Source organism: Panulirus ornatus, chromosome 20 (assembly GCF_036320965.1).
Source record: "Panulirus ornatus isolate Po-2019 chromosome 20, ASM3632096v1, whole genome shotgun sequence".
NCBI lineage: Eukaryota > Metazoa > Arthropoda > Malacostraca > Decapoda > Palinuridae > Panulirus > Panulirus ornatus.
Window position 1 is genome coordinate 15306952 of NC_092243.1, and position 21626 is coordinate 15328577.

The 21626-nt window shown below is 41.5% G+C and overlaps 1 protein-coding gene across 3 annotated transcripts in view; it reads left to right on the top strand.

The window, feature by feature from the left end:
• Positions 1–21626, top strand: part of LOC139755943 (androgen-induced gene 1 protein-like) — a 151590-nt gene that overhangs the window by 68972 nt on the left and 60992 nt on the right. For all 3 annotated transcript variants that reach the window (XM_071674723.1, XM_071674724.1, XM_071674725.1), the window contains one exon: positions 19127–19264. In XM_071674723.1, coding sequence (XP_071530824.1) covers positions 19127–19264 — 138 coding nt within the window. The remainder of the gene's footprint in view (positions 1–19126; positions 19265–21626) is intronic.

Sequence of the window (21626 nt, forward strand, 5' to 3'; positions counted from 1 at the left end):
CCCAGGATTTTCGCCCCCTCCCCCACCCTATGATCCACTTCCGCTTCCATGGTTCCATCCGCTGCCAGATCCACTCCCAGATATCTAAAACATTTTACTTCCTCCAGTTTTGCTCCATTCAAACTTACCTCCCAATTGACTTGACCCTCAACCCTACTGTACCTAATTACCTTGCTCTTATTCACATTTACTCTTAACTTTCTTCTTTCACACACTTTACCAAACTCAGTCACCAGCTTCTGCAGTTTCTCACATGAATCAGCCACCAGCGCTGTATCATCAGCGAACAACAACTGACTCACTTCCCAAGCTCTCTCATCCCCAACAGACTTCATACTTGCCCCTCTTTCCAAAACTCTTGCATTCACCTCCCTAACAACCCCATCCATAAACAAATTAAACAACCATGGAGACATCACACACCCCTGCCGGAAACCTACATTCACTGAGAACCAATCACTTTCCTCTCTTCCTACACGTACACATACCATACATCCTCGATAAAAACTTTTCACTGCTTCTAACAACTTGCCTCCCACACCATATATTCTTAATACCTTCCACAGAGCATCTCTATCAACTCTATCATATGCCTTCTCCAGATCCGTAAATGCTACATACAAATCCATTTGGTTTTCTAAGTATTTCTTGCATACATTCTTCAAAGCAAACACCTGATCCACACATCCTCTACCACTTCTGAAACCACACTGCTCTTCCCCAATCTGATGCTCTGTACATGCCTTCACCCTCTCAATCAATACCCTACCATATAATTTACCAGGAATACTCAACAAACTTGTACCTCTGTAATTTGAGCACTCACTCTTATCCCCTTTGCCTTTGTACAATGGCACTATGCATGCATTCCGCCAATCCTCAGCCACCTCACCATGAGTCATACATACATTAAATAACCTTACCAACCAGTCAATAATACAGTCACCCCCTTCTTTAAAGAATTCCACTGCAATACCATCCAAACCTGCTGCCTTGCCAGCTTTCATCTTCCGCAAAGCTTTTACTACCTCTTCTCTGTTTACCAAATCATTTTCCCTAACCCTCTCACTTTGCACACCACCTCGACCAAGACACCCTATATCTCCCAGGAGTTGTGGGAGTATGTGATAGAATGTAAGAAAGTAAATTCTCGATTAATATGGGTAAAACTGAAAGTTGATGGAGAGAGATGGGTATTTATTGGTGCATATGCACCTGGGCATGAGAAGAAAGATCATGAGAGGCAAGTGTTTTGGGAGCAGCTGAATGAGTGTGGTTTTGATGCACGAGACCGGGTTATAGTGATTGGTGATTTGAATGCAAAGGTGAGTAATGTGGCAGTTGAGGGAATAATTGGTATACATGGGGTGTTCAGTGTTGTAAATGGAAATGGTGAAGAGCTTGTAGATTTATGTGCTGAAAAAGGACTGGTGATTGGGAATACCTGGTTTGAAAAGTGAGATATACATAAGTATACGTATGTAAGTAGGAGAGATGGCCAGAGAGTGTTATTGGATTACGTGTTAATTGACAGGCGCGCGAAAGAGAGGTGCAACTGGAGGGATGTCTGATCATTATCTTGTGGAGGCTAAGGTGAAGATTTGTATGGGTTTTCAAAAAAGAAGAGTGAATGTTGAGGTGAAGAGGGTGGTGAGAGTAAGTGAGCTTGGGAAGGAGACTTGTGTGAGGAAGTACCAGGAGAGACTGAGTACAGAATGGAAAAAGGTGAGAACAATGGAAGTAAGGGGAGTGGGGGAAGAATGGGATGTATTTAGGGAATCAGTGATGGATTGCGCAAAAGATGCTTGTGGCATGAGAAGAGTGAGAGGTGGGTTGATTAGAAAGGGTAGTGAGTGGTGGGATGAAGAAGTAAGATTGTTAGTGAAAGAGAAGAGAGAGGCATTTGGACGATTTTTGCAGGGAAAAAATGCAATTGAGTGGGAGATGTATAAAAGAAAGAGACAGGAGGTCAAGAGAAAGGTGCAAGAGGTGAAAAAGAGGGCAAATGAGAGTTGGGGTGAGAGAGTATCATTAAATTTTAGGGAGAATAAAAAGATGTTCTGGAAGGAGGTGAATAAAGTGCGTAAGACAAGGGAGCAAATGGGAACTTCAGTGAAGGGCGCAAATGGGGAGGTGATGACAAGTAGTGGTGATGTGAGAAAGAGATGGAGTGAGTATTTTGAAGGTTTGTTGAATGTGTTTGATGATAGAGTGGCAGATATAGGGTGTTTTGGTCGAGGTGGTGTGCAAAGTGAGAGGGTTAGGGAAAATGATTTGGTAAACAGAGAAGAGGTAGTAAAAGCTTTGCGGAAGATGAAAGCCGGCAAGGCAGCAGGTTTGGATGGTATTGCAGTGGAATTTATTAAAAAAGGGGGTGACTGTATTATTGACTGGTTGGTAAGGTTATTTAATGTATGTATGACTCATGGTGAGGTGCCTGAGGATTGGCGGAATGCGTGCATAGTGCCATTGTACAAAGGCAAAGGGGATAAGAGTGAGTGCTCAAATTACAGAGGTATAAGTTTGTTGAGTATTCCTGGTAAATCATATGGGAGGGTATTGATTGAGAGGGTGAAGGCATGTACAGAGCATCAGATTGGGGAAGAGCAGTGTGGTTTCAGAAGTGGTAGAGGATGTGTGGATCAGGTGTTTGCTTTGAAAAATGTATGTGAGAAAAGCAAATGGATTTGTATGTAGCATTTATGGATCTGGAGAAGGCATATGATAGAGTTGATAGAGATGCTCTGTGGAAGGTATTAAGAATATATGGTGTGGGAGGCAAGTTGTTAGAAGCAGTGAAAAGTTTTTATCGAGGATGTAAGGCATTTGTACGTGTAGGAAGAGAGGAAAGTGATTGCTTCTCAGTGAATGTAGGTTTGCGGCAGGGGTGTGTGATGTCTCCATGGTTGTTTAATTTGTTTATGGATGGGGTTGTTAGGGAGGTAAATGCAAGAGTTTTGGAAAGAGGGGCAAGTATGAAGTCTGTTGGGGATGAGAGAGCTTGGGAAGTGAGTCAGTTGTTGTTCGCTGATGATACAGCGCTGGTGGCTGATTCATGTGAGAAACTGCAGAAGCTGGTGACTGAGTTTGGTAAAGTGTGTGAAAGAAGAAAGTTATGAGTAAATGTGAATAAGAGCAAGGTTATTAGGTACAGTAGGGTTGAGGGTCAAGTCAATTGGGAGGTAAGGTTTGAATGGAGCAAAACTAGAGGAAGTAAAGTGTTTTAGATATCTGGGAGTGGATCTGGCAGCGGATGGATCCATGGAAGCGGAAGTGGATCATAGGGTGGGGAAGGGGGCGAAAATCCTGGGAGCCTTGAAGAATGTGTGGAAGTCGAGAACATTATCTCGGAAAGCAAAAATGGGTATGTTTGAAGGAATATTGGTTCCAACAATGTTGTATGGTTGCGAGGCGTGGGCTATGGATAGAGTTGTGCGCAGGAGGATGGATGTGCTGGAAATGAGATGTTTGAGGACAATGTGTGGTGTGAGGTGGTTTGATCGAGTAAGTAACGTAAGGGTAAGAGAGATGTGTGGAAATAAAAAGAGCGTGGTTGAGAGAGCAGAAGAGGGTGTTTTGAAATGGTTTGGGCACATGGAGAGAATGAGTGAGGAAAGATTGACCAAGAGGATATATGTGTCGGAGGTGAAGGGAACGAGGAGAAGTGGGAGACCAAATTGGAGGTGGAAAGATGGAGTGAAAAAGATTTTGTGTGATCGGGGCCTGAACATGCAGGAGGGTGAAGGGAGGGCAAGGAATAGAGTGAATTGGATCGATGTGGTATACCGGGGTTGACGTGCTGTCAGTGGATTGAATCAGGGCATGTGAAGCGTCTGGGGTAAACCATGGAAAGCTGTGTAGGTATGTATATTTGCGTGTGTGGACGTATGTATATACATGTGTATGGGGGTGGGTTGGGCCATTTCTTTCGTCTGTTTCCTTGCGCTACCTCGCAAAGCGGGAGATAGCGACAAAGCAAAAAAAAAAAAAAAAAATATATATATATATATATATATATATATATATATATATATATATATATATATATATATATATATATATATTTTTATTTATTATTATTTTGCTTTGTCACTGTCTCCCGCGTTAGCGAGGTAGTGCAAGGAAACAGATGAAAGAATGGCCCAGCCCACCCACCTACACATGTATATACATACATGTCCATACACGCAAATATATATACCTATACATCTCAACATATACATATATATACACACACAGACATATACATATTTACATATGTACATAATTCATACTGTCTGCCTTTATTCATTCCCATTGCCACCTTGCCACACATGAAAATGGCAACCCCCTCCCCCTCATGTGTGCGAGGTAGCACTACCTCCCAATCGACTTGACCCTCAACCCTACTGTACCTAATAAATAACCTTGCTCTTATTCACGTTTGCTCTCAGCTTTCTTCTTTCACACACTTTCACACAACTTCTGCAGTTTCTTACATGAATCAGCCACCAGCATTGTATCATCAGCGAACAACAACTGACTCACTTCCCAAGCTCTCTCATCCACAACAGACTGCATACTTGCCCCTCTTTACAAAACTCTTGCATTCACCTCCCTAACAACCCCATCCATAAACAAATTAAACAACCATGGAGACATCACACACCCCTGCTGCAAAGCCACATTCACCGAGAACCAATCACTTTCCTCTCTTCCTACACGTACACATGCCTTATATCCTCGATAAAAACTTTTCACTGCTTCTAACAACTTGCCTCCCACACCACATATTCTTAATACCTTCCACAGAGCATGTCTATCAACTCTACCATATGCCTTCTCCAGATCCATAAATGCTACATACAAATCCATTTGCTTTTCTTAGTATTTCTCACATACATTCTTCAAAGCAAACACCTGATCCACACATCCTCTACCACTTCTGAAACCACACTGCTCTTCCCCAATCTGATGCTCTGTACATGCCTTTACCCTCTCAATCAATACCCTCCCATATAATTTCCCAGGAATACTCAAAAAACTTATACCTCTGTAATTTGAGCACTCACTCTTATCCCCTTTGCCTATGTACAATGGCACTATACAAGCATTCCGCCAGTCCTCAGGCACCTCACCATGAATGATACATACACCTAATAACCTTACCAACCAGTCAACAATACAATCACCCCCTTTTGTAATGAATTCCAGTGCAATACCATCCAAACCCACTGCCTTGCTGGCTTTCATCTTCTGCAAAGGTTTTACTACCCCTTCTCTGTTTACCAAATCATTTTCCCTAACCTTCTCACTTTGCACACCACCTCGACCAAAACACCCTATATCTGTCACCCTATCATCAAACACATTCAACAAACATTCAAAATACTCACTCCATCTCCTCACATCACCACTACTTGTTATCACCTCCCCATTTGCCCCCTTCACTGAAGTTCCCATTTGTTCTCCTGTCTTACACACTTTATTTACCTCCTTCCAAAACATCTTTTTATTCTCCCTGAAATTTAATGATACTCTCTCACCCCAACTCTCATTTGCCCTCTTTTTCACCTCTTACACCTTTCTCTTGACCTCCTGCCTCTTTCTTTTTTACATCTCCCAGTCATTTGCATTAGTTCCCTGCAGAAATCGTCCAAATTTCTCTCTCTTCTCTTTCACTAATAATCTTACCTCTTCATCTCACCACTCACTTCCCTTTCTAATCTGCCCACCTCCCACGCTTCTCATGCCACAAGTATCTTTTGCGCAAGCCATCATTGCTTCCCTAAATACATACCATTCTTCCCCCATTCCCCTTATGTCCTTTGTTCTCACCTTTTTCCATTCTGTACTCATTCTCTCCTGGTACTTCCTCACACAAGTCTCATTTCCAAGCTCACTTACTCTCACCACTCTCTTCACCCCAACATTCTATATTTTTTCTGAAAACCTCTACAAATCTTCACCTTCGCCTCCAGATGATAATGATCAGACATCCCTCCACTTGCACCTCTCAGCACATTAACATCCAAAAGTCTCTTTTTCATGCACCTATCAATTAATGCGTGATCCAATAACGCTCTCTGGCCATCTCTTTACTTACATATGTATACATATGTATATCTCTCTTTTTGAACTAGGTATTCCCAATCACCAGTCCTTTTTCAGCACATAAATCTACAAGCTCTTCACCATATCCTTTTACAACACTGAACACCCCATGTACACCAATTATTCCCTCAACTGCCACATTACTCACCTTTGCATTCAAATCACCCATCACTATAACCCGGTCTCGTGCATCAAAACTAATAACACACTCATTCAGCTGCTCCCAAAACACTTGCCTCTCATGATCTTTCTTCTTATGCCCAGGTGCATATGCACCAATAATCACCCCTCTCTCTCCATCAACTTTCAGTTCTTTTTTTTTTTATTATACTTTGTCGCTGTCTCCCGCGTTTGCGAGGTAGCGCAAGGAAAGAGACGAAAGAAATGGCCCAACCCCCCCCATACACATGTATGTACATACGTCCACACACGCAAATATACATACCTACACAGCTTTCCATGGTTTTCCCCAGACGCTTCACATGCCTTGATTCAATCCACTGACAGCACGTCAACCCCGGTATACCACATCGCTCCAATTCACTCTATTCCTTGCCCTCCTTTCACCCTCCTGCATGTTCAGGCCCCGATCACACAAAATCTTTTTCACTCCATCTTTCCACCTCCAATTTGGTCTCCCTCTTCTCCTCGTTCCCTCCACCTCCGACACATATATCCTCTCTGTCAATCTTTCCTCACTCATTCTCTCCATGTGCCCAAACCACTTCAAAACACCCTCTTCTGCTCTCTCAACCACGCTCTTTTTATTTCCACACATCTCTCTTAACCTTATGTTACTTACTCGATCAAACCACCTCACACCACACATTGTCCTCAAACATCTCATTTCCAGCACATCCATCCTCCTGCGCACAACTCTATCCATAGCCCACGCCTCGCAACCATACAACATTGTTGGAACCAGTTCTACACATATCAATTTAGAATTTACTTTCTTACACTCTATCACATACTCCCACCACTCGTGTTTCGTGTTCTTGTCTTCTCAATAACCCCTGACTTTACTCCCAGGACATTCCCAAACCACTCTTCCCCTTTACCCTTGAGCTTCGTTTCACTCAGAGCCAAAACATCCAGGTTCCTTTCCTGAAACATACTACCTATCTCTTCTTTTTTCTCATGTCGGTTACATCCACACACATTTAGACACCCCAATGTGAGTCTTTGAGGAGGGTGAGCACTCCCCGCGTGACTCCTTCTGTCTCCCTAAAATTTAATGATACTCTCTCACCCCAACTCTCATTTGCCCTTTTTTTCACCTCTTGCACCTTTCTCTTGACCTCCTGTCTCTTTCTTTTATACATCTCCCACTCAATTGCATTTTTTCCCTGCAAAAATCGTCCAAATGCCTCTCTCTTCTCTTTCACTAATACTCTTACTTCTTCATCCCACCACTCAGTACCCTTTCTAATCAACCCACCTCCCACTCTTCTCATGCCACAAGCATCTTTTGCGCAATCCATCACCGATTCCCCTAAATCAATTTGGTCTCCCTCTTCTCCTCGTTCCCTCCACCTCCGACACATATATCCTTTTGGGTCAATCTCTCCTCACTCATTCTCTCCATGTGCCCAAACCACTTCAAAACACCCTCTTCTGCTCTCTCAACCACGCTCTTTTTATTTCCACACATCTCTCTTAAACCTTACGTTACTTACTCGATCAAACCACCTCACACCACACATTGTCCTCAAACATCTCATTTCCAGCACATCCATCCTCCTGCGCACACTCTATCCATAGCCCACGCCTCGCAACCATACAACATTGTTGGAACCATTCCTAACATACCATTTTGGAATATTTACTCGACTTACACTCTTTCACAAACTCCCCACCAGACCACTCCGTTGTTCATCTGTTGTTCTCATTTCTCATTCCCCAATAACCCCTTGACTTGACCTCCCACTGTACCATACTTCCCAAACCCACTCTTCCCCTTTACCCTGACCTTCTGATTTCCACTCATAGCCAAACCATCTTTTGCGCAATCCATCACCGATTCCCTAAATACATCCCACATATATATATATATATATATATATATATATATATATATATATATATATATATATATATATATATATTATATATATACATATATATTTATATATATATGTGTGGAAGTGGAGAACATTATCTCGGAAAGCAAAAATGGGTATGTTTGAAGGAATAGTGGTTCCAGCAATGTTGTATGGTTGCGAGGCGTGGGCTATGGATAGAGTTGTGCGCAGGAGGATGGATGTGCTGGAAATGAGATGTTTGAGGACAATGTGTGGTGTATGGTGGTTTGATCGAGTAAGTAATGTAAGGGTAAGAGAGATGTGTGGAAATAAAAAGAGCGTGGTTGAGAGAGCAGAAGAGGGTGTTTTGAAATGGTTTGGACACATGGAGAGAATGAGTGAGGAAAGATTGACCAAGAGGATATATGTGTCGGAGGTGGAGGGAACGAGGAGAAGAGGGAGACCAAATTGGAGGTGGAAAGATGGAGTGAAAAAGATTTTGTGTGATTGGGGCCTGAACATGCAGGAGGGTGAAAGGAGGGCAAGGAATAAAGTGAATTGGAGCGATGTGGTATACCGGGGTTGACGTGCTGTCAGTGGATTGAATCGGGGCATGTGAAGCGTCTGGGGTAAACCATGGAAAGCTGTGTAGGTATGTATATTTGTGTGTGTGGACGTATGTATATACATGTGTATGGGGATGGGTTGGGCCATTTCTTTCGTCTGTTTCCTTGCGCTACCTCGCAAACGCGGGAGACAGCGATAAAGCAAAAAAAAAAAAAAAAAAAATATATTTATATATCATACTTTGTTGTCTTCTTCGGTAGGGAGGTAGCGCAAGGAAACAGACAAAAGAATAGCCCAGCGCACCCACATACACATTTATATACATACACATCCACCCGCGCATATGTACATGCTTATGCATTTTAACATATACATATATATACATACACAGACATATACATATATACACATGTACATAATTCATACTTGCTGCTTTTATTCATTCCCATCGCCAACCCCCCACACATGAAATAGCATCTCCCCTTCCCTTGCGAGGTAGTGCTAGGGAAGGACAAAAGGCCACATTCGTTCACACTCAGTCTCTAGCTGTCATGTATAATGGACTGAAACCACAGTTCCCTTTCCAAATCCAGGCTCCACAAAACTTTCCATGGTTTACCCCAGATGCTTCACATGCCCTGGTTCAATCCATTGACAGCACGTTGATCCCGGTATCCCACATTGTTCCAATTCACTTTATTCCTTGTGCTCCTTTCACCCTCCTGTATGTTCAGGCCCCAATCGCTCAAAATCTTTTTCACACCATCTTTCCACCTCCAATCTGGTCCCCCATTTCTCATTCCCTCCACCTGACATATATATCCTCTTTGTCGATCTTTCCTTATTCTCTCCATGTGACCAAACCATTTCAATACACCCTCTTCTGCTTTCTCAACCACACTCTTTTTATTACCACACATCTCTCTCACCCTTTCATTACTTACTTGGTCAAACCCCCTCACACCACATATTAAACTCAAACATCTCATTTCCAGCACATCCACCCTCCTCTGCACAACCCTATCTATAGCCCATGCCTCACAACCTATAACATTGCTGTAACCACTACTCCTTTCAAACATACCCATTATTGCTCTCTGAGATAATGTTCTCGCCTTCTACATATTCTTCAATGCTCCCAGAACCTTCACCCCCTCCCCCACCCTGCGACTGACTTCCACTTCTGTGGTTCCATCCGCTGCCAAATCCACTTCTAGATATCTAAAACACTTCACTTCCTCCAGTTTTTCTCCATTCAGACTCGCCTCCCAATTTACTTGTCCCTCAACCCTACTGAACTTAATAACATTGCTCTTATTCACATTTACTCTCAACTTTCTTTTTTCACACACTTTATCAAACTTAGTCACCAACTTCTGCAGTTTCTCACCTGAATCAGCCACCAGCACTATATCATCAACAAACAACAACTGACTCACTTCCCAAGCCCTCTCATCTACAACAGACTGCGTACTTGCCCCAAATCTCATGCATTCACCTCCTTAACAATCCCATCCGTAAACAAATTAAACAACCATGGAGACATCACGCATCCTTGCCGCAAACTGACATTTACTGGAAACCAATTACTTTCCTCTCTTCCTACTCATACACATGCCTTACATCCTCGATAAAAACTTTTTACTACTTCTAGCAATTTACCTCCCGCACCATATACTCTTAATACCTTCCACAGAGCATCTCTATCTACTCTATCATATACCATCCCCAGATCCATAAATGCTCCTTACAATTCCATCTGTTTTTCTAAGTATTTCTCACATACATTCTTCAAAGCAAACACTTGATCCACACAACCTCTACCACTTCTGAAACCACACTGCTCTTCCCCAATCTGATGCTCTTTACATGTCTTCACCCTCTCAATCAATACCCTGCCGTATGATTTCTTAGGAATACTCAACAAACTTATAACTCTTTAATTTGAACAGTCACCTGTATCCCCATTGCCTTTGTATAATGGCACTATGCATGCATTCCGCCAATCCTCAGGCACTTCACCATGTACCATACATATATTGAATATCCTCACCAACCAGTCAACAACACACTCACCCTCTTTTTTAATAAATTCCACTGCAATACCATCCAAACCCGCCACCTCGCCGAGTTTCACCTTCCACAAAGCTTTCACTACCTCTTCTCTATTTACCAGATCATTTTCCCTGACCCCTCTCACTTCCCTCACCACCTCGACCAAAACACCCTATATCTGCCACTCTATCATCAAACACATACAACAAATTTTCAAAATACTCACTCCATCTCCCTCTCATATCACCTCTACTTGTTATTACCTCACCATTTGTCCCCTTTACCCATGTTCCCATTTGTTCTCTTATGTTACGCACTTTTTTTTAAAGCACTTTATTTATCTCCTTCCAAGATATCTTTTTATTTTCCCCAAAATTTGATGATACCTTCTCACCCCAACTTGCCCTCTTTTCCACCTCTTGCACCTTTCTCTTGACTTCTTGCCTCTTTCTTTAATACATCTCCCAATCATTTGCACTATTTCCCTGCAGAAGTCATCCAAATGCCTCTCTCTTCTCTTCATCCCACCACTCACTACCCTTTCTAATCTGCACACCTCCCACCTTTCTCATGCCATCTTTTGCGCGAGCCATCACTTCTTCCCTAAATACATCCCATTCCACCCCCACTCCCCTTACGTCATTTCCTCTCACCTTTTTCCATTCTGCGCTTAATCTCTCCAGGTACTTGCTCTCACAGGTCTCCTTTCCAAGCCCACTTACTCTCACCACTTTCTTCACCTCAACATTCTCTCTTCTTTTCTGAAAACGTCTACATACCTTCACCTTTGCCTCCACAAGGTAATGATCAGACATCCCTCCAGTTACTCCTCTCAGCACATTAACATCCAAAAGTCTTTCTTTCACTCACCTATCAATTAACACGTAATCCAATAACGCTCTCTGGCCATCTCTCCTACTTACATACATATACTTATGTATATCTCTCTTTTTAAACCAGGTATTCCCAATCACCAGTCCTTTTTCAGCACACAAATCTTCAAGCTCTTCACCATTTCCATTTACAACACTGAACACCAATTATACCCTCAACTGCCACATTACTCACCCATCACTATAACCCGGTCTCGTGCATCAAAGTTGCTAACACATTCACTCAGCTGCTTCCAAAACACTTGCCTGTCATGAATTTTCTTCTCATGACCAGGTGCATAAGCACCGATAATCACCCATCTCTCTCCATCCACTTTCAGTTTATCCCATATCAACCTAGAGTTTACTTTCTTACACTCTATCACATACTTCCATAACTCCTGCTTCAGTTGTTGTTCGCTGATGGTACAGCGCTGGTGGCTGATTTGGGTGAGAAACTGCAGAAGCTGGTGACTGAGTTTGGTAAAGTGTGTGAAAGAAGAAAGCTTCGAGTAATTGTGAATAAGAGCATAGTTATTAGGTACAGTAGGGTTAAGGGACAAGTCAATTGGGAGGTAAGTTTGAATGGAGAAAAAGTGGAGGAAGAGAAGTGTTTTAGATATCTGGGAGTGGATTTGGCAGTGGATGGAACCATGGAAGCAGAATTGAGTCACAGGGTGGGGGAGGGAGTGAAGTTCTGGGAGTGTTGAAGAATGCGTGGGAGGCGAGAACATTATCTCGGAAAGCAAAAATGGGTATGTTTGAAGGAATAGTTGTTCCAATAATGTTATATGGTTGCAAGGCATGGGCTATAGATAGGGTTGTGCAAAGGAGGGTGGATGTGTTGGAAATGAGATGTTTGAGGATAATATGTGGTGCGAGGTGGTTTGCTCGAGTGAGTAACGAAAGGGTAAGAGAGATGTGTAGTAATAAAAAGAGTGTGGTTGAGAGAGCAGAAGAGGTTATATTGAAATGGTTTGGTTACATGGAGAGAATGAGTAAGGAAAGATTGACAAAGAGGATATATGTGTCAGAGGTGGAGGGAACCAGAAGTGGGAGACCAAATTGTAGGTGGAAGGATGTAGTGAAAAAGATTTTGAACGATCTTGGCCTGAACATGCAGGAGGGTGAAAGGCTTTCAAGGAAAAGGGAGAATTGGAGCGATGTGGTATACCGGGGTCGACATACTGTCAATGGATTGAACCAGGGCATGTGAAGTGTCTGGGGTAAACCATGGAAAGTTCTGTGGGGCCTGGATGTGGAAAGGGAGCTGTGGTTTTGGTGCATTATACATGACAGGTAGAGACTGAGTGTGAATGAATGTGGCCTTTGTTGTCTCTTCCTAGTGCTACCTCGCACGTGTGTGGGGGGGAGGGGGTTGTCATTTCATATGTTGCTGGGTAGCAATGAGAATGAATAAAGGCAGCAAGTATGAATTATGAACATGTGAATGTATGTATATGTCTGTGTATGTATATGTATGTAAACATTGAAATGTACAGGTGTGTATATGTGCGTGTGTGGACGTGTATGTATATGTATGTGTATGTGGGTGGGTTGGGCCATTCTTTCATCTGTTTCCTTGCGCTGCCTCACTAACGTGGGAGACCTCAACAAAGTATAATTAAAAAATAGATAAAAAAATATATATTATATATATGTGTGTGTGTGTGTTTTTATGTGTTAATTGGATGGCATTGATAATGCCATTAGGGCCTCAGCTGCCTGTGCCATCTCAGCTAACATAACGAAATGGTTTGGACGTATGGATAGAATGAGTGAGGAAAGGTTGACAGAGAGGATATATGTGTCAGAAGTGGAGGGAACACGGAGAAGTGGGAGACCAAATTGGAGGTGGAAAGATAAAGTGAATAAGATTTTGAGTGATGGGGTCTGAACATGCAGAAGGGTGAAAGGCATTCACAGAATAGAGTGAATTGGAACATTGTGGTGTACTGAGGTCAATGTGCCAATCATCTGCACTCCTTCCATGTAAATTCTGCCCAAGTGCCTTTTTTTTTTTTATTAGCAACTTTTCTTCACCCCACCACTCACTACCCTTTCTAATTTGTCCTCCTCCTACCTTTCGCCTGCTACATGTATCTCTTGCACATGCCATCACTGCTTCCCTAAGTGCCTCCCATTCCTCATCCACTCCCTGCACTTCATTTGCTCTCATTTTCTGCCATTCCACACTCAGTCTCTGATGGTATTTCTTCAGACAAGTCTCCTTTCAAAGCTCAGTTACTCTCACCACTCTGTTGATCCCAGCATTGTTTTCTGTTTTTTGAAATCCTCTAAAAATTTTCATCCTCTCCTCCAAAAGACAATAATCAGACATCCCACCAGCTGCCCCTCTTAGCACACTTTGCTTATTAATTCATACATAATGCAATAATGCCCAGTGACCATCTCTCTTACTAACATATGCATACTTGTGTCTGTCTCCTTTTAAACCAGGTATTCGTAGCCATCAGTCTTTTTTCAACACACTTCCACATACCCTTCACCATTTTCATTCATAACATTGAATACCCCATACTAACCAGTTATACCCTTAATTGCCACATTATTTGCTTTCATGTTTAAATCACCCACCACTAATACCTGATCTCCTGCCCCAAAACTGCTGATGCAATCACTTAGCTGCTGCCAAAACACTTGCCTTATGATCTTTCATTTCATGGCCAGGTACGTAAGCACCAATAATCACCAATCTCTGGCCATCTACTTTCAGTTTTACCCACATCAATCTAGAATTTACTTCCTCACACTTACACTATCCCACACTCCCACAGCTCCTGCTTCAGGAGTAGTGCTACTCCTTCCCTATCTCTTGTTCTCTCACCAACCCCTGACTTAATCCTATGACATTTCTAAACCATTCTTCCACTTTACCCTTGAGCTTTGTTTCACTCAGAGCCAGAACACCCAGGTTACCAATGTCCCCTCTCTTCTCATCTTGCTCATCTTGGTTACATCCACATACTTTCAGTTACCTCAATCTGAGCCTTCGAGGAGGATGTGCATTCCATGCCTGGCACCTTCTGTTACTTTTAGAAACTGAATACAAGGAGTGGAGTATTTCCAGCTCCCCACTCCCTCCTGCTTTGGTTGCTATTTGCAACACATGGGGAATGCAGAGGCAGAATGTTCTCCCTTACCTTCAACTAGATTTGGACATGAAAAAGAAGCCCTTAGTATCCTTGACAGTCAGTTAGCTCACTTCACCATACTCTGTGCCTCATATGCTTGGTCATCTGCCCATCAAAAGAACAGGTACAATTGGGCTGCAAACCACACAAGTAAAGCACTCAGAACAGTTACTGGCTTCATAGCAACCACAAACACTCAACACCTATACAGTAAAACAGAGATCCAGTCCTACATCATCAAGCCTGGCACTCAGTTTTTTGCACCAGCACAAGTACCTTTTTTCCCAATTCACATTATTACCAATGATCAGCATTCTTGTAGAAACAGAAAATATAACCCTGCCTCACACGTAAGAAGACTGTCCCTGCAGATTTATCCTCCTGCATCAAACACAGAATGACAAAATGTACACACACTGAAGTAACTAGAGGAGTACTAAACACTTGTGGTCACAACAGAATCTTAAACATCCACCCCATCAGACATATGCCCATCAGAAATTTATAATCCCCACACTTACAGAAGTTACTCTTAACCATCTGTGATCAGGACACCACCCATCACTACAATATTACAAACATCATTACAGTATATCACAGGACCCTTCTTTCCCATGATGCAAATTCCACATTGAAGACACTGACCACATACTACTCAGTTGCTCTGTGCTTTCTTCACATAGACACACACATACACCACACATTATGGCCTGTTTTTCTGCCTAGTGGAAATGGCTGGCTTTCTGAATGCTGCAGGAGATACATAGAAGACAGAGGGGTAAGGTATGTTTATGTGAAATCATTTCAGTTAGGTCTGTTCAAAACCTTACTAAATGAGTACTTCTATTTTAGGTTTTTTTGCTACTGTGGATGTTGTGTACACCCCCTCCCAACATACATCTGAGTTCCATTCTGACCAGCCAGTTGGATCTCATAATGGACATAAGTTGGATGCATGTCAGCATGGCATGTAGAATTTGTGTACTTGTACAGCATTCTTTTATCCTACTCATTTTCTATTATGATTATCTCGTTTTTTATTAACCAGCTTTATTGAATAATTGTTTCTTGGTTTTTCTTTTTTCCTTTTATTTAAGATTCTTTAGTTCATATCTCATCATTTTTATTTTTTATTTATATTTTTTTACGATCGTATGTATGGATGGTCATAAGTCACATAGGTTGTAAGTAGGGGATCAGGTGTATATATATTTTGTAAGGAGAAATAATTTCAGATTTTTTTTTATTACACCCTGGGGAATCATTTGAGACTGACTGTGCAGTTTAAGGCTTAATTTCATGTTTAAACCTCTGAAGTAGTTTCACTGTTAATATCATCAGACTGATTTAAAAACTGACATGTAGTTTAAATGATAGAGAGAATAGTCAGAATAGGTGTGGTGGTTTACTTAGAGTGATTGTCCAATCTGGTTTGTTGAGTGCAAGCTAAACATGACTACTCATTTGTAACAGTAGTTATGGTATTGTAGTATAATGTTATCTGTTTAGATTGATTCTGAGGAAGTGTTAGTGGAGGGGTAATAGAGTTTGAGAGCGAAATTAAGAAAATAAAGGAAGACAAAATACTATGAAGGAAGTGTGTGATAAAGAAAAGCCAGGAGCATTGAGATGTGTGGCCTTGAGTAGAGAAGAGATATGGAACAGTATTTGAAACAAATGTGTTTGATTAAGGTAGATGGGAACAGCTGCAGGGCAGAGGAAAAATATTATTTGTAGACTACAATTCCAGTTTGGTGTACCAAATTTAAGCAGCTCTCATATTCTGGCATTTATGAGAGAAATGGTGCTCATTGAAATGGTTTACATTTATTTGGTTTTTGCTACTCTGTTGATGACAGCGAGGATACTAAAATTTTTTTTGGTTTAAAATTTTCGTGAAAAAACTTTAGCAGCAGAACTGTTAAGGTACTTCAAGGGGACTGATGCTTGTAATGAGGTCACCATGACCTTATGAGAATGATGTCATTAATTGGATGCACTGCAATGGTACTGCTGGCATCAGCAACTCTTATTTTCTGGTGTTTGAGAGAGCTGATGCTTAATGAAATGGTTTATTTGTATGTGGGTTTTGCCAATCTGTTAACAGCCACAAATATACCAAAGATTTTGTAGGGTTTTATATTTCTGGTTAGAAAACTTGAAGCAGAACTTTTGAGGTATGTGCAAAGATGACGTCATTGATTGGTGGTTCTGCAACATTGTGTGCCAGTCATATGCCAGATGATAGATGAAGGAATTATTTCATTAGTGTTGAATTCCACTCAGGAGGAAAATGAGAGTGATAGGCACACATAAAAGGATCAGCATGAATGCAAGGATGAAACTGACAAATCAATTCATTAGGTTTTTAGAACAGGAGAGTTACATCATCCAAGTGAAGATGATGAGCATGAACAGGATTAAGGAAAAAGTTATCAGATAAGCACTTAATTACATGAAGCAAATTAAATTGCAAGAACTGTTTACAAAGACATCAAAGTATTTTATGAACCCAGGTGAACAAATCTAACCTCATCATCAAGCCCCCTTGCTTGAGGCACCTGAGTCTTACCTGAGTTTTGACAATTCTCCAGGCACGTCCACACTAGCTTCAATGATGAATGAAATGGAAGACCTGCTTCCCTTTCTTGAGACATCAACTGTATTACAGCAAGATAACATTCATGTTCACTCACCCTCGACTTCAGCTGGGCTAGTTGCCACCCCTCGGACATCTCTTAAAAACCACATGCTGTATTGCTGCCTTAGTCTTATCCGAACACTTTGGGGATAAAATCAAGCAAGAATTTTTAATAGGTACATTAGATAAAGGGATAGGTTTTTTGGGATGTGAATTTGAATGGAGGAAATTTGGAGAAAGTAGTGTTTCAGATGCCTGGGAGTGGAAATGGCAGCAAATGAAACCACTTAAACAGAAGCGAGTCATAAGATGAGTGAGGGGATGAAGGTTCATGGAGCATTGAGGAATGTGTGGAAAGAGGATATTATCTAGGAGGGTGATATTGGGTATGTTTGAAGATGAAGGAGTCCCACTGTTGTATGATTGTAGGTGAGAATGTGTGTAAAAGGATGGAGGAGTCCCACTGTTGTTGTATGATTGTAGATGAGAATGTGTTTAGAAGGGTAGATGTGTTGAAAATGAAATGTGTGAGGGCCATTTATGGTGTGAGGTAGTTTGATTAAGTAATAAAAGGATAAGAGAGAGGGTTGGTAATAAGAAAAGTGTACCCAGAGTGATGAAGAGGCTGTGCTAAAATGGTTTGGACATATGAATAAAATGAGGAAGGAGAGGGTGACGAAACAGATACATGTGTCAGAAGTGGAAAGGAAAAGGAGAAAGGGAAGACCAAACTAAAGATGGAAGGATGAAGAAAAATAATGTTTTGAGTGTTCAGGGCCTAAACAAGCTGAACGGTAAAATTTATGCAGCAAATGGAGTGAATTGAAGCACTGTGGTATACAGGGGCCAACTTGCTATTATTGGACTGAATAAGAGCATTTGGAGTAGCCAGTGGAAATCATGGAAAGGTCTATGGGGCCTTTTTGTGGATAGGGGACTGTGGTTTCAATACATTATACATGACATCTGGAAAATGGATGCGAGTAAATGAGTTTTTTTGTGTCTGTTCCTGGTGCTGCGTTGTTAATGTGGTATGCAATTTCCTCTGTGAACATAAATATCAGCATTGCTTAAATGGAGAGTTGTGACCTCCCAGAGGGGTTTCCATGGGCAGTCTTGAGCTAAGCTTAGTTGACTGAATATTTTTGCTCTTAGATAAGACTAGATCCTGAATGAATGTGTATCAAAAGGAAATGAAAATCACTCAGATTCCAGACTTTTTTTCTCACCCCTGCAAAACTAAAGTCCTGTGCCTTTGTATGTTTACACTTGTATGGATGATTGGGATTGTTTTGAACAAAGACCTGGATGTGGTAGTTGTCAGGTAAGTCTGACTGAGAATCACTGTTGTGTAGTCTGTTGAATAACTGAATTACACAGGCTGTTATAATTTATTTCATGTACTGTTCCGACCTTATGGCAAAATTAATACCCATAATTTGGCAACATCTACAATTTGGCTACTGTTAGGCCCCAGGGTTTCCAAATTTGAGAAATTAGACTATACATGGTGAGAGTGTGTGTGTAGAAGAAAGGCATTAATGTAGAGAAATGTGCTAAGGTGTGCAGAGGTTATGATGGTTGGAGAAAGGGTTGCTTAGATCATTACAGTGTACAGTTCAGATAAAGATAGCCTCATGAATTGACTTCTAGAATTTCTTTATTCTGAAGAGGAAATACTTTAAACATTCATGAGATGTATTGATTTCTTTTTTGCAGCTGGTGCAGTTCATATACTTCACATTAGCCTTTGTGAATGACATTCTAGGATCCAGCACTCTTGCATCCAAGAACCAGTCAGTTGTGCAAAAAGTTCGTGACTTTTTGTTCTCAACCATCGTCTTTGCACTTGGTTCAGTGAGTATTGGCAAATGTGACACAGTTTTTGTCAGAAGCATAGAGAAACTGGTACATGTTAATTTATGTGAACCAGACTTACTCAGTACTTGAATAAATGCCTCTAGTATTTCTATTGGATTTGAAACAGTTGAATTTGAGGTCATGTATGATGCAAAAGTTTCAGAATGTTCCATATTGCTCTGATTATGGGAAATGGCATCCTGAATTGCCATGATTACTTCTTTTTTGTACATGTACTTTTCTGATGAGTTTCCAGAGTGCAACTGAAAGGCCATGGTCAACCAAATGAAGATATTGTTTGATAATTATAATGTTGCTTTATTATCATAAACTGATGTTGGATGTGGTTCCTTATTGTGAATGGACGGGTATTAGTGGATGGGCAATCAGAGAGATGGATCAAAAAGTAAACAGATTAAATAGAATTATTTTTAGTCACCTGTTAGGAAGAGTAGGGAACAAGCAAAGGTACATCAGAGCCATGATTATTCATAATTTTATAACGTGCCTTTTGTAAAATGCAGCTACCTTAATTATCCCCATGATTTTAAGAGCTCAGTGGCTCTTCTATCTCCAGACCATTTTCTGTGTTACCTTTGTGAGTACTCTTACATTAAGTAAGACCCTACTGGAGAGACCTGTTTGGCAGAAATTTATTTCTATTTCTTATTTTCTATTATCCCTGGGGATAGGGGAGAAAGAATACTTCCCACGCATTCCTCACGTGTCGTAGAAGGCGACTAAAGGGGACGGGAGCGGGGGGCCAGAAACCCTCCCCTCCTTGTATTTTAACTTTCTAAAAGGGGAAACAGAAGAAGGAGTCACGCGAGGAGTGCTCATCCTCCTCGAAGGCTCAGATTGGGGTGTCTAAATGTGTGTGGATGTAACCAAGATGAGAAAAAAGGAGAGACAGGTAGTATATTTGAGGAAAGGAACCTGGATGTTTTGGCTCTGAGTGAAATGAAGCTCAAGGGTAAAGGGGAAGAGTGGTTTGGGAATGTCTTGGGAGTAAAGTCAGGGGTTAGTGAGAGGACAAGAGCAAGGGAAGGAGTTGCACTACTCCTGAATCAGGAGTTGTGGGAATATGTGATAGAGTGTAAGAAAGTAAATTCTAGGTTGATATGGGTAAAACTGAAAGTGGATGGAGAGAGATGGGTGATTATTGGTGCATATGCACCTGGGCATGAGAAGAAAGATCATGAGAGGCAAGTGTTTTGGGAGCAGCTGAATGAGTGTGTTAGTGGTTTTGATGCACGAGACCTTGTTATAGTGATGGGTGATTTGAATGCAAAGGTGAGTAATGTGGCAGTTGAGGGAATAATTGGTATACATGGAGTGTTCTGTGTTGTAAATGGAAATGGTGAAGAGCTTGTAGATTTATGTGCTGAAAAAGGACTGGTGATTGGGAATACCTGGTTTAAAAAGCGAGATATACATAAGTATACGTATGTAAGTAGGAGAGATGGCCAGAGAGCGTTATTGGATTACGTGTTAATTGATAGACGCACGAAAGAGAGACTTTTGGATGTTAATGTGCTGAGAGGTGCAAGTGGAGGGATGTCTGATCATTATCTTGTGGAGGCGAAGGTGAAGATTTGTGGGGGTTTTCAGAAAAGAAGAGAGAATGTTGGGGTGAAGAGAGTGGTGAGAGTAAGTGAGCTTGGGAAGGAGACTTGTGTGAGGAAGTACGAGGAGAGACTGAGTACAGAATGGAAAAAGGTAAGAACAAAGGAGGTAAGGGGAGTGGGGGAGGAATGGGATGTATTTAGGGAAGCAGTGATGGCTTGCGCAAAAGATGCTTGTGGCATGAGAAGCGTGGGAGGTGGGTTGATTAGAAAAGGTAGTGAGTGGTGGGATGAAGAAGTAAGATTATTAGTGAAAGAGAAGAGAGAGGCATTTGGACTATTTTTGCAGGGAAAAAATGCAAATGAGTGGGAGATGTATAAAAGAAAGAGACAGGAGGTCAAGAGAAAGGTGCAAGAGGTGAAAAAGAGGGCAAATGAGAGTTGGGGTGAGAGAGTATCATTAAATTTCAGGGAGAATAAAAAGATGTTTTGGAAGGAGGTAAATAAAGTGCGTAAGACAAGGGAGCAAATGGGAACTTCAGTGAAGGGGGCTGATGGGGAGATGATAACAAGTAGTGGTGATGTGACAAGGAGATGGAGTGAGTATTTTGAAGGTTTGTTGAATGTGTTTGATGATAGAGTGGCAGATATAGGGTGTTTTGGTCGAGGTGGTGTGCAAAGTGAGAGGGTTAGGGAAAATGATTTGGTAAATAGAGAAGAGGTAGTAAAAGCTTTACGGAAGATGAAAGCCGGCAAGGCAGCAGGTTTGGATGGCATTGCAGTGGAATTTATTA